Source organism: Carlito syrichta, unplaced genomic scaffold (assembly GCF_000164805.1).
Source record: "Carlito syrichta isolate Samal-C Ts95f unplaced genomic scaffold, Tarsius_syrichta-2.0.1 Scaffold143503, whole genome shotgun sequence".
Taxonomy (NCBI): Eukaryota; Metazoa; Chordata; class Mammalia; order Primates; family Tarsiidae; genus Carlito; species Carlito syrichta.
Genome location: NW_007087599.1, coordinates 13,537 through 25,865, shown reverse-complemented (window position 1 = coordinate 25,865; position 12,329 = coordinate 13,537). Strand labels below are relative to the sequence as shown.

General features: G+C 48.3%; 1 protein-coding gene across 2 annotated transcripts in view; it reads right to left on the bottom strand.

Annotated features, from left to right (window-relative positions):
• The window catches only part of CALCOCO1 (calcium binding and coiled-coil domain 1), a 19,554-nt gene extending 7,457 nt beyond the window's left edge, over nucleotides 1-12,097 (bottom strand). For both annotated transcript variants that reach the window (XM_021708688.1, XM_008050264.2), the window contains exons 1-7: nucleotides 11,762-12,097; nucleotides 9,357-9,521; nucleotides 8,952-9,054; nucleotides 7,993-8,183; nucleotides 5,340-5,498; nucleotides 4,175-4,323; nucleotides 1,946-2,036 (exon numbers count right to left, since the gene is read on the bottom strand). In XM_021708688.1, coding sequence (XP_021564363.1) covers nucleotides 1,946-2,036; nucleotides 4,175-4,323; nucleotides 5,340-5,498; nucleotides 7,993-8,183; nucleotides 8,952-9,054; nucleotides 9,357-9,512 — 849 coding nt within the window. In that variant the 5' untranslated portion in view covers nucleotides 9,513-9,521; nucleotides 11,762-12,097. The remainder of the gene's footprint in view (nucleotides 1-1,945; nucleotides 2,037-4,174; nucleotides 4,324-5,339; nucleotides 5,499-7,992; nucleotides 8,184-8,951; nucleotides 9,055-9,356; nucleotides 9,522-11,761) is intronic.
• Nucleotides 12,098-12,329: the final 232 nt, after the last annotated feature.

The following is a 12,329-nucleotide window of genomic DNA, read 5'->3' as shown; positions in this document are numbered from 1 at the left end:
AAAAAAAAAAAAAAAAGACTAAACTCAAGATCTTCTGCAACCTGACCTAGGTCTTATCTCAGATTCTTTACCCATATATTCAACTGTCCTGTACCATCTGGTGGCTAAGCCTTTGATCATATCTGTTCCTAGAATGGCCTCCCTCATTTTGTTTCTGTCTATTCAAATTCTACCTATTCTCACCACTGAGCAAAGGGTTTTTAAACCATCTTCCACACAAAACCAGGCTTCTAAGGAAGCGATTTAGGGTGCTGCCAATATTTAATTTGAACATCTTATAAATTATTAAAAATTATGGACTGGGCACAGTGGTTCAAGTCTTTAATCCCAGCACTTTGGAAAGTTGAGGGGAGGGAATTACCTGAGCTCATGGGTTTGAGAACACCCTGGGCAACTTAGTGAGACCTCATCTCTACAATAAATCAAAAAATTAGTCAGGTGTTGCAGTGTACACCTGTAGTTCTGGCTACTTGGAAGGCTGAAGCAGAAGGATCGCCTGAGCCCAGCAGATCAACGCTGGGGTGGCTGTGAGAGTGCCACCGCACTCCAGCCTGGGCAACGGAGTGAGACTCCAACTCAAAAAAAAAAAAGTTAAAAAAACAACATACAGCCAGGCTCCGTGGCTCAGCCTGTAATCCTGCACTTTGGGAGGCTGAGGTGAGTGGATAGCCTGAGCCCGCGGGTTCTAGACCCACCTGGGCGACTTGGTGAGACCTCATCTCTACAATAAATCAAAAAATTAGCTGGGTGTGGTAGTGCGCGCCTGTAGTTCCAGCTACTTGGAAGGCTGAGGTGGAAGGATAGATGGAGCCCAGCAGGTTGAGGCTGCAGTGGCCGGGAGCGGCCACTGCACTCTAGTCTGGGTGACAGACAGACTCCAACTCAAAAAAAAAACCAAAAAAAAAAAACCAACATACAAACTTACAAGTTAACACATGGGAGAGCATATGGTTTTATCAACATGCACTGTGAGGTTAACTCACTTTTGTGCAAACCTTAGAATCTAGTTTTTAGTATATTTTCTACTGAATTAAAGAGTAAACCGAGATGACAAGGTGCACAGTTTAAAAATGGTGATCATTTGTACCTACCTGTGTGTGACTCACAGTGTTCTCAATGTTGCACAACCAAAATCAAATACAGAAATGAGTTTGATGCTGAAGCTGACAGAACAGTCAGCTCTGACCTCTAATTTTGAAGTTTGGTGTACCTCGAAATCACCTAATCACTTTCATTACCTTATAAGTAAATGTTATATATTTGAATTTATACAAATGAATGTATAGCAATAAAATAGTTTTTGTTTGTTTAGTGAGATGAGAAATGTCATTGGTTGGCAGGGAGAAAAGGGTTCTCTTGCTAAAAAGGTTGGAAAGGACTAAGCTAGTTCATGCTCTCTTTTATTTATTTTATTTTATTTTTTTGAGTCAGAGCCTCTGTTGCCAAGGCTGGAGTGCAGTGGCATGCTCAAGGCTCCTGTAGCCTTGATCTACTGGGCTCAGGCGATCCTTCCAAGTAGCTGGGACTACAAGTGCATGCCACTGTGCCCGGCTAATTTTTTTATTTATTATAGAGACGAGGTCTCGCCAAGTTGCTCAGGCAGGTCTTGAACCCCTGGGCTCAGGTAATCCTCTTGCTTCCACCTTCCAAAGTGCTGGAATTATAGGAGTGAACCACCATGCCCAAAAGGCTTTTCTAATGTCTCTAACAAGATGTGCTCTCAGCCACCTCTCTGGAGTCCCATAACACTTACTAGTTTTCTCTTGTGACACTTCTTAGATGGCACGTGGACAAATCTTGACTTAGGTATATGTCTGATGCTCCTTCTGGAGCATATACAATGTCTTCTTTATATTTTTGTCCCCTTTGGAGCCCAGCAATTAGAAGAGACTTAATAAACACTGGCTGAACAACAGAGAAAGCAAACCAATTCCGAGCCCCTTACCTCGCTTTGTTCCTTGTCTGCTTGTACCTCCTTCAGTTGCCCAAGGAGCTTCTCCTGTTCCCGAGTCAGAGCCTTCACTGTGTCTCTAACCCTGTGAGTGGGGATGATATGTTAGATAATCTGGTCACCCAGAGAAGGAATGAAGGACTCCAGACTCTGCCTTGTGCTTTCCTACTGGTGCTACTCTAGGCCTAGACTTCATCTAGCTCTAGGATGTGTAAATCCCCAAACCAGATGATCCAGTTCTAAGCTCTAAGATTCCAGGTTCTAGAGCACAATCAGGAAATAAAAGAGTTTTTCTTATATTTTTATGTAATATTTTAAGGAATGTTTTTCTGGTGGTTCCCTGGTTGTTTTCACTCAATCTAGTCAAGAGACTAGAATTTGGTCTTTACTAGCCAAGGAGCAGTCATTGATGATTATAAACTTTTGATCTAGACCAGAAGTTGGCAGACTTTTCCTACTGTAAAGGGCCTGACAGTAAATCTTTTAAGCTCTTCAGGTCTTGTGGTCTTCGTGGCAATTTCTGAACTCTACCACTGTAGTAAGGAAACAGCCATAGACAATGTGTACATAAATGGGCATGATGCGCCAATAAAACTTCACTCATGAACCCTGAGATTTGAATTTCATATAATTTTCACATATCACAAAATATTCCTCTTTTAATTTGTTCATCAACCACTAAAACATGTAAAAACCATTCTTACCTGTGGGCTATACAAAAACAGATGGTAGGCTAGATCTGTTTGTGGACCATAGTTTGCTGACCCCTGGTCTAGACAGTCCCTAGTCTTTTCCAGGTGCTCAGTTTGATTCCTGCTTTTCTACTCTATGACTTAGAACATAGGCATCAACTATCCTCTTAAGGCAAGACTAATATATCCTGAAGAAGCTTCTTTGGTCAACTCACTTATTCCTCTAGGAGAGAATGTCTCTTTCCTTTAAGGAGTTTAAAAAAAAAAGTCAAACCTACAGATAATGACTGAAAATTTATTCTGTCATTTGACGAATGAAGGAACTAGGGAGTTTTACTTCGTGGGAATTTGAAGAAGAGACATATTTATGCTATTTGGTAGAAATAATAGTTTTCTGGTAGAAGAAATACATTTATTCACCAGGACCCAGTGGTAAGTAATAGGGGGGTAGAGTCTGGCTCAATTCAAGAGATACAAAATGACAGTTAGACATCTAATAGTCAAAAGAGGTTGCCAGTGAGGGTGATCTCTTACATTCCTCCCAATGCTAAGAGTCTATGACTTGTACCTTTATTCAGGGGAGAGATACTATTAACATTCGTAGGTCACCAGTTCTTTATTTTATTTTATTTTTCTCTTTTTTTGGAGTCTGAGTCTCACTCTGTTGTCCAGCCTAGTGTACAGTGGCACAATCACGGTTCACTGTATCCTCGACCTCCTGTGCTCAGGCAATCCTTCTGCCTCAGTCTCCTGAGTAGCTGGGACTACAGTGCATGCTACCACGCTCAGTTAATTTTATTTTATTTGTAGAGATGAGATCTTGCTATGTTGCCTTGATCTCCTGGGCTTAAACAATCATCTCACCTTGGCCTTCCAAAGTGCTGGGATTACTGGCATGAACCACCATGCCTGGCCTAGCATTTCTTTCTTTTTCTTTTTTGAGTTGGAATCTCACTCCGTCGCCCAGGCTGGAGTGCAGTGGCACACTCACGGACACCCCAGTGTTGACCTGCTGGGCTCAGGTGATCCTTCCATCTCAGCCTTCCAAGTAGCTGGAACTATAGGCGCATGCTACCATTCCCGGCTGATTTTTGATTTATTGTAGAGTTGCCCAGGCTGGTCTCGAACCCCTGGGCTCAGGCAATCCCCTCACTTTGGCCTCCCAAAGTGCTGGGATGCATTTCTTAATAGTAAGAACAGAGTCTAACCTTATCTTTCCCGGGGTAAAATTTGAAATCCATCCTCTCTTATCTTGTGCTGACTGTCCTATCCTTTCTCTTCTTCCAAATCCTCCACTCCTAGCTCTTGCTTAGCTTTTGCTGCACAACACATGGCAACCATGATTATTTCTGAAGGTGAGGAATGAGGACTAGCGTTTGGAAAGATGGAAGAGAACAGGGCAGGAATACCGTGATGAGGCTGAGAAGGGAGGGAAGCCACGCGAGGCAGAGCAGGCCGGCCTGTCTCAAACAGGAGGCTGGAGTGCGGGGTCGGAGGAACGGAAGGGAAGGGATGGGGGGGTTCCCCTCACCTGTCCAGCTCCACCTCCTTCGTCAGTACTTTCTCACTGATGGTCTGGATGTCATCCTCCAGCTCCAGGATGCGCGCCACATGGTCTCCCTGCTGCCGGCTCAGGATGTCCCTCTCTTCTGTAACTTCCCCATGGGACCGGGAAATCCCCTGAAATCAAAGTTTTCCCAGAAGAGAGAGTTGAGACTCATCTCTCAAATGGTGAAGCACAGGCTTAGGAGGAGACAGTAGAGTCTGACTGCTCCCGCCCCCTATCCCGTTGCCTTCCTTGGAAAATAAACTAAAAGATTTCCCTTGCTGTGAATATGGCTGCCTGCACCTACCCAGCATTCTTATGTTCAAAGAACTGCATCTCATTATAAGCCTGGGGCATGTCTCTTGTCATATCAAGTTTATTCCTGTTTTTTTTATTTTTTTATTTTTTATTTTTTATTTTTTATTTTTTTTTTTGAGTTGGAGTCTCACTCTGTCGCCCAGACTGGAGTGCAGTGGCCGCTCCCGGCCACCGCAGCCTCGACCTGCTGGGCTCTGGCGATCCTTCCACCTCAGCCTTCCGAGTAGCCGGAATTACAGGCACGCACTACCACGCCCAGCTAATTTTTTGCTTTTATTGTAGAGATGAGGTCTTGCTGCCCAGGCGGGTCTCGAACCCGAGGGCCAGGCAATCCACTCACCTCAGCCTCCCAAAGGCGCGGGATTACAGGCTGAGCCACCGAGCCCGGCTCCTGTTTTTTTTAAATTGGAGTCTCTGTTGCCCAGGCTGGAGTGCAGTGGCACGCTCCCAGACACCGCAGCCTCGACCTGCTGGACTCAGGCGATCCTTCCACCTCAGCCTTCCAAGTAGCTGGAACCACAGACGCACGCTACCATGCCGTTATTTTTTGATTTATTGTAGAGATGAGGTCTCACCAAGTTGCCCAGGCTGGTCTTGAACCTGAGCTCAGGCAATCCTCTTGCCTCAGGGTCCCAAAGTGCTGGGATTACAGGCTTGGGCCACCATGCCCGGCCAAGCTTATTCCCACCTGTTACCCCTTAAAGTGATTTCCTTGATGTCAGAACCATCTTAAAGGCCTGCTAACATCTCTCCTCTACCCTCTTTGCTAGGTTCAGATTTTGGACACTGGGTGGACAACCGGGCCCCGCCCGCTGCGTGGCCTCACTCCCACCTTGTACTGCTCCATCAGCTCTGCGTGCTCCTGCCTGGCGGTTGCCAGGGCCCTCTCGAGCTCCTGCACTCGGCTCCTCAGCTCTGTCACCTGCCCCTCCAGCTGCAGCTTCAGCTGCATCAGGTCATTCCGTTCTTGCTGGCTCTCATCCAGCTGGTTCTGGAGGTGACAGGATGAGAAGGGGGAGTGCTTGGGAGGCGCCCACTTTGAGGCCCTTCTGCACCACTCTCAGGTGCATTTGGGAGTTGGGAAGTTACATCGGTCTGGGTTGGAAGGAGGCAAGTAAGGGGAGGTGTGGTGTGCTGTCGAACCCTGCCCACTGCCAGTCAGATGCACCAGCTCACGGCACTCTTAACTGCCATTCCTATCTTCCTTTTTCCTACCCGAGGCCTGGCCCTTTCTTCACCCAGCAACTGCAGGAATCCCTACTTGGGGTACAAGGCTTTTTCAATGAATACAGACAAAAGGGATGGCTCTCCTCATTTTAACCCTCTCTGTTCTGGGGTTGGATAGATTTGGGTTCAAATCTCCAGTACAATTTTACTAGCTGTGTGACTTATTTATTTTTGAGTTAGAGTCTCGCTCCATCAGCCAGGCTAGAGGGTAATGGCACACTCACAGCCACCCCAGCGTCGACCTGCTGAGCTTTGGCGATCCTTCCACCTCTGCTTTCCAAGTAGCCAGAACTAAAGATGAGTGCTAACATACCCGGTTAATTTTTTTTCCCGATTTATTGTAGAGATGAGGTCTCGCCAACTTGCCCAGGCTGGTCTCGAACCCGTGGACTCAGGCAATTCACTTACCTCAGTCCCTCAAAGTGCTAGGATTACAGGCTTGAGCCACTGTACCCGGCCTATTTTTATTTTTTAAAGACAGGGCATCACTATGTTTCCCTGGCTGGAGCACAGTGGCTATTCACAGGTATAATCACAGCTCACTGCAGTCTTGAACTCCTGGCCTCAAGTGATTCTCTTGCCTCAGTCTCCTGAATAGCTGGGACTATAGTTGTGCACCATGGCATCTGGCTAGCTGTGTGACTTTGAACAAGGTTTTTAAGTTCTCTGAGTCTCTGTGTCCTCATCTGTAAAGTGATCCCTTAGTCTGGATTGCTGTAAGGTTCAAATGAGAATCATGAATGTGAAAACAACACAGAGGAGAAGTTCACACTCATCTCACTTCTCTGAGAAACATCTTGCATCGACTCCAGGTCTTTATGAGACTTGGAGTCCTAGAGGGCAGGAGTTTATCCGAATCTCAGAAAAGCTGCTCATTCTCACTTTCTGAGCCTTCCTCAGGCTCTTCCTTGTCTGGGGGAGGCACTTCCTCCCAACGCTCTGCCTCTTCTCCTTCATGAAGTCTTCCTTGCCAACATCTGCCTCCACTCCCCGATTCTTCTCTATTTGGCTCAATAGAAATATAACACAAGCCACATAGATGGTTTAAAATTTTCTAGTAGCCACTTAAAAAGGTAATAAGAAACATGTGAAACTAATTTTTTTTTGAGTTGGAATCTCACTCCCTCACCCAGGCTGGAGGGCGATGGTGTGCTCACAGCCATCCCAGTGTCGACCTGCTGGCCTCGGGCGATCCTTCGGCCTCAGCCTCCCAAGTAGCCGGAACTACAGGCGCATGCTACCATGCCCGGCTAATTTTTTGATGTATTGTGGAGATGCGGTCTCGCCAAGTTGCCCAGATTATTTTTGAACCTGTGGGCTCAAGCAATCTGTTCACCTCAGCCTCCCAATGTGCTGAGCCACCGTGATGGGTCATGGAACTCATTTTAATAATATTTAATCTAATCCAGGCTATCCATAATAGTATCATCTTAACATACAATCAAAATAAAAAGGACTGAGGTCTTCTATTTTTTAAAAACATGAAGTCTTCAAAACTCAGTGTGTATTCTACCCATATAGTCCATCTCTGTTTGGATTAATTGCATCTGAAGTGCTCAATCAAGGGTCACTTGTGGCTAAGGGTCTCTGGTGCAGGACAGCGCAGGGTCAGGCTTTGTCTCTGCTCTCAGTCCTCATGTGTCCTGGGAGCAGCCCTCCTCCTCCCTTCCTCTAAACGTTCCTTGGATTAGCCTCCTGCCACCCTTTGAACCTTCCTCTAGGCCAGGGCAGGATGCAGCACTTGGAGATGGAAGGTTCAGAAAACTATTATTATTTTTGAGTCAGAGTCTCACTCTGGCATAATCATGGCTCACTCCAGCCTCAACCTCCTGAACTCAGATGATTCTTCTGCTTCAACCTCCTGAGTAGCTGGGACTGCAGGTATGCCCCACTATGCCTGGCTTATTATTACTGTTTTATTTTTGCAGAGATGAGGTCTTGCTATGTTGGCTAGGCTGGTCTCGAATTCCTGGGTTCAAGCGATCCTCTCACCTCAGCCTCCCGAAATGCTGGGATTACAGGCGTGAGCCACTGTGCCTGGCCAAGGTCTTATGCGATGACGCTGGCCTTGGGGGTGGTGTGCTTTCCTGTCTTACGTGTTCGTGTCTATGTGAGATGGAGACGTTCCTGAAGGCAGGACTTCCCAGTGAGTTCTTCAGTTGAGGCCACAGTTGAGGGGAGGTGCTGTGGGAAGGGGCCCTTGCAATGCTGTCCTCCCACTCCCTTGCCTGGAAGCACGTTGGGGTCTCTTTTCTCACCTGCAGCACAGTTGCCTTGGGGACAACCAGCAGGATGTCAGAGCCGCCATCAGCCTCCTCCAGGGTCACCAGTTCATCCATGGGCCTTGGCTCTCGGAACTGGAAAGGCGGGCTCTGCCCACACACCCGGCCCTGGCGGTTCACATATCGGAACTGGTAGAGCTGGGCTCCTGGCTTAGGCAGGTAGCTGGCTGGGGGAAGAATGGGTCAGGACCCCAGTGTGACCCCCCCAAGCACTCAGGTGCTCAGCAGGTCCCCCCCCCATCAGTGCACCACATAGCCCCTGTCCTTGACTCTAGCCTCTTGCTCCCTGTTCCAAGTGCTGTTTTCTATCCTCTCCACCTCCCGCAGGTGAGTTCTGCTCCCTGGGATACTCTCCTTCCTCTTTCCCACTCCCCCTCTATCACAGATTCATAATAATGTTGGTTACCATGGACCAGACAATGCACTAATGACTTTACCTGTAGTATTTTAAATCCTCACGCTGTCCCTACAAGGCATCCCCATTTTCTGTTAAGATAACAGACACTGGGTTCAAGCAATCCTCTCACCTCAACCTCCCGAAATGCAGGGATTACAGGTGTGAGCCACTGTGCCTGTGTAATTTGCCCAAGTCCAAACAGGTTATAAGTATTAGAGCTGAGATTTGAACTCAGGTCCTCAGAATCTTATGAGCATCCCCTTCTCTGATACATAATGTTCTTCCCTACCCCCCCCCCCCGTTCCATAGTAGAAGCTCCTCCTTTGAGTAGGATGTGAGACTAAGTTCCCTCTAAAGTTTTCTCCAACTCTGTGATGATCCCATGATTCTTTATCTGCTGGACATATTCTCACTATATCTGTTTGCATTTATTTTTCCGTGTCTTCTGCATCTAACATTTATGTTCTGAGCCCACTACCTTCTTTCAAACCTCTACTCCCTTGGTTCCTCCCTCCTGGTTCTCCATCTTCCCTTGTACCTTGGAACTGGACACTGGTGTGGATGGGGGAACCATCAGTTGTACTTTCAGGCACTGAAGACCACACGAACGTGTGGTAATCCCGAACACAGGCAGCCTCGACCTGTGAAAGCCCAAGGTGGGGAAGGGTATGATGATGGAAATACCACTTCTGTGTGGCAGAAAGGCCTGAGGGAATGAATGAGGGGGACAGGATGGAGCTGCAGTGGCGACAATGACAAGAGATAGGAGGGACACGAATGTGACAGGAGAGAGCAGGCTGAGATGGGGGCATGATAAGCTTTGCTTATTCAGGTGGCCTCCGCCATCTCAACCTGAGATTGGGAATTGAAGAACCTAATCATTCTCCTCATCCCAACCAACCCAGAGCCCAGAAACCTAAGTCAAAAGGGGTTCCAGGGATACCTTGAAGATGCCAATCCAGTCACTGGCACTAGGCATGGTGCCTGGGGGAAGGGTGTAGTGACATTCCACCTTGGTGTTGGGAATGTAGGTCCGGGCTACATTCAGAAAGTTGACTCCACCCCGGGATGGTGCCCGGCTTAATGATGATTCTTCCATCCTGCCCTCCTATGAGAGAAAGGGTTGATATTCTAAAGTCTCTTCACTCCGTCTCCTTCTCCCTGCTCTATTCCCACCCACCCACCCATAGCCCCTACACCACTACACCAGGAGATGACATACCTGGTTTCCAGCCCTTGTGGGTTATAGGAGCTTTTGAAGGTATCATTCTTAGTCTCTAGAACATAGACCTGGATTCCAAGTTGGTTCCCACCTGGTTTCACACAGTACCCTCTCTGGCTCACAGACCCTTCTTAGAATTCAGACTGCTCTAATTTTTGCTCCCTTTCATTACCCCATTGACCAAGTCTCTGTATCCCAATATCCTCCCCGGTTTCCCCTTTTCCATCGTTCAATCTCCTTGAGCATTCCAAATTCTCCAGCTCCCAGTCTCCCATCCCCTTTCCCACACCTTCTGGCTCTTGAATTCAAAATCCAGTCGAGGTGTGGGGCCCTCTCATTCTGAGCAGGTCTCCTTACCTACCCCTAAGCATGTTGACCCAGCTGTACCCAGGAATGAGTTATGACACCCGAAAGCAGCAACTCATCTCTGAAAGGGATGGTTGGATTTTCAGATCTGGAATATGGCTGCGGGGGTTGCAGAGGATGGGGGCTGGGCTGGAGGGTGGCAGGCGGAGGATTGGTTGAACCAACAGCCCAATCCTTAGGCTCTGAGCTGTCAGTCCTCTCCCCCTCTCTGAGCTGTCCACCCCCATGAATTCTGAGAAGGAGAAAGCTAGTGCTCTTATCCAAGAGGCAAAGGGAAGGGGAGGATACAAGGAAAGACAGGTTCTATCCCTCAACTTTATTATTACAGGAAGTCAAGAATTCTGGAGGCGGCAGCTTCAAGGGTGGAGTGAACCACTTAGCAGGAACGTGGTGGTGTGGGGAGATGGAATGTGGGGGCCTAGAGCCAGGAAAGACTCACCCCTGGACAGGGAACAGACTAGAAAGTGGGAAGTAAGGGGTCCCGAGGAGGGGGAATGTATATTTAATGTTGAAGAAAGGGAGAGATCGTTCAAAAAGAAGCTAACACTCCTCTCTCCAGATCATGCCTGCAGCAGGTCTAGAAATCTGCTAGTTTTGCTCTAGTATTTCCTTCCCCGTTTTCTCTTTGCTCCCTTAGCCTTAGTTCTAAGCTCCTTGACCCTTCCATCTGTTTGGATCGGTAGCTGGAGACATGTTATAGGATAGGGTTGAGAGGAAGGGGGATTCCAAGTTAGCTGAGGAGAGTTAATTGGAAAATATGAGGGTGGGGTGAGGACAGATAACAACAATAATAACAATCCAGAGGACTCCTCGGCCCAGGGCTGTGAGCCAGCCCTCTTATTCATCTCTCCTCTCCAGCCCACAAATCTACTTCCTGTGTCACCCTGCAGCCCATGCGTCCAATCAGCCAGCGCCACAAGGCATGTGCACGCCCCCAAACATCACAAACCTACACCAGGCTGAAGTTAGGAACTTTAAAAGTAGACAGAAACTCATCAGAGAAAGATGAACCAGCAATACAAAAAAGAGCAACTTCTCCCTCGAATATAGAGATTGCATGGAAGACAAGAAGTTTCTTTGGATGATCATCTCTGAAAAATTCCTTGTTAAAACAAGTTCATGTTTTCTCCAGATACAATTCTTCCAGCTTTCCAAGGGTTGGGGGGGGGTGATTTGTCCCCAAAGATCTAAGCCTGGAGAATCCTCAAATACTCCCCACAAAGAAAATCCCTAACAGCTGCAAACATTCTTCACGCCTGAAAGTTCTGGGCACCTACGGTGTAGGTGTGTAGTCAGGGGAGGGGGGGTGTCCCACCCCGTACTCTTGTAGAGCTCTGGAGTGCCTTGACATTCGTCAACTCTGAACACCCCCTCCCCCAGAGATTCAGCGTAGTAAAGGCCTTTGGACTGCGGGAGGTTGGGGGGAGGGGGCTTTGGATTTGTTATTGTTTGTGGGAGCCAAGTCTTGCCCGGGAGAGAACAAGCACAGATTTCAGTTCCCGTAACCTCCCCTAAGCGTATCATCAAGCTTTACAGAGAAGGCAGCGAGGCCAAACGAGGGGCACCCCCCTGCTCAGGGCCCCCACGAAACCAAGAACTCCCAAAACAGTGGGGGTGGCTTCTCCAGTACGGAAAGTGTTAAAACCCAAACACTCTTGTAACCCCGTTCGACAGTTCCCTTAAATTGTTCTTTCACAGACCGGAAAGTGGGGTGGCCCCCCCAATACGATCACCCCCCCCAATTAGGCCAAGTTTCTTACCCCACAGACGGATCAGCTGTTCCCTCACCTTTCACCAACAACAAAAACAGCACTCCGACTCCCGAAGGGGAGGGAGAAGCGTGGGCGCGAGGCCTTCTGGGGTTTGTAGTTTTCTGGCTCCCTCTGACCGACGCGCAGGCTCGGATCTGGGACTGTACTTCCCAGGAGTCTGCGCACAAAAGGGGGCGGAGAAGAGGGCGCCCGTGGAGGCGGCCTAACCGGGGCATTCTGGGAGGCGTAGTTCCCACTTCCATGAGAACAAACGAGGGTGTGGCCATCAAAGGACTTCACGGTCCATGATTCCTCGGGAGGGGCCGGCGGCGTTAGTGGGGGCGTGCTGGTCTGTAACGTGCATTGTTGGGGGGCGGGGAGGGTTCGCGACTTTGACCCTCCTGGGTAAGGTCTTCAGCACGCTGTGCGAAACATCGTTCCCTTTACACAGCCACCTGTGAGCTAGGTATTAGTGCCATCCACACTTTTGCAGATGAGAAAAATAAAACCCTGGACGGTTAAAGGAGCCGGTCTGAAATGTTAAAGCCAGGAAGTGGTAGGACCCCGCTAGGGCTGT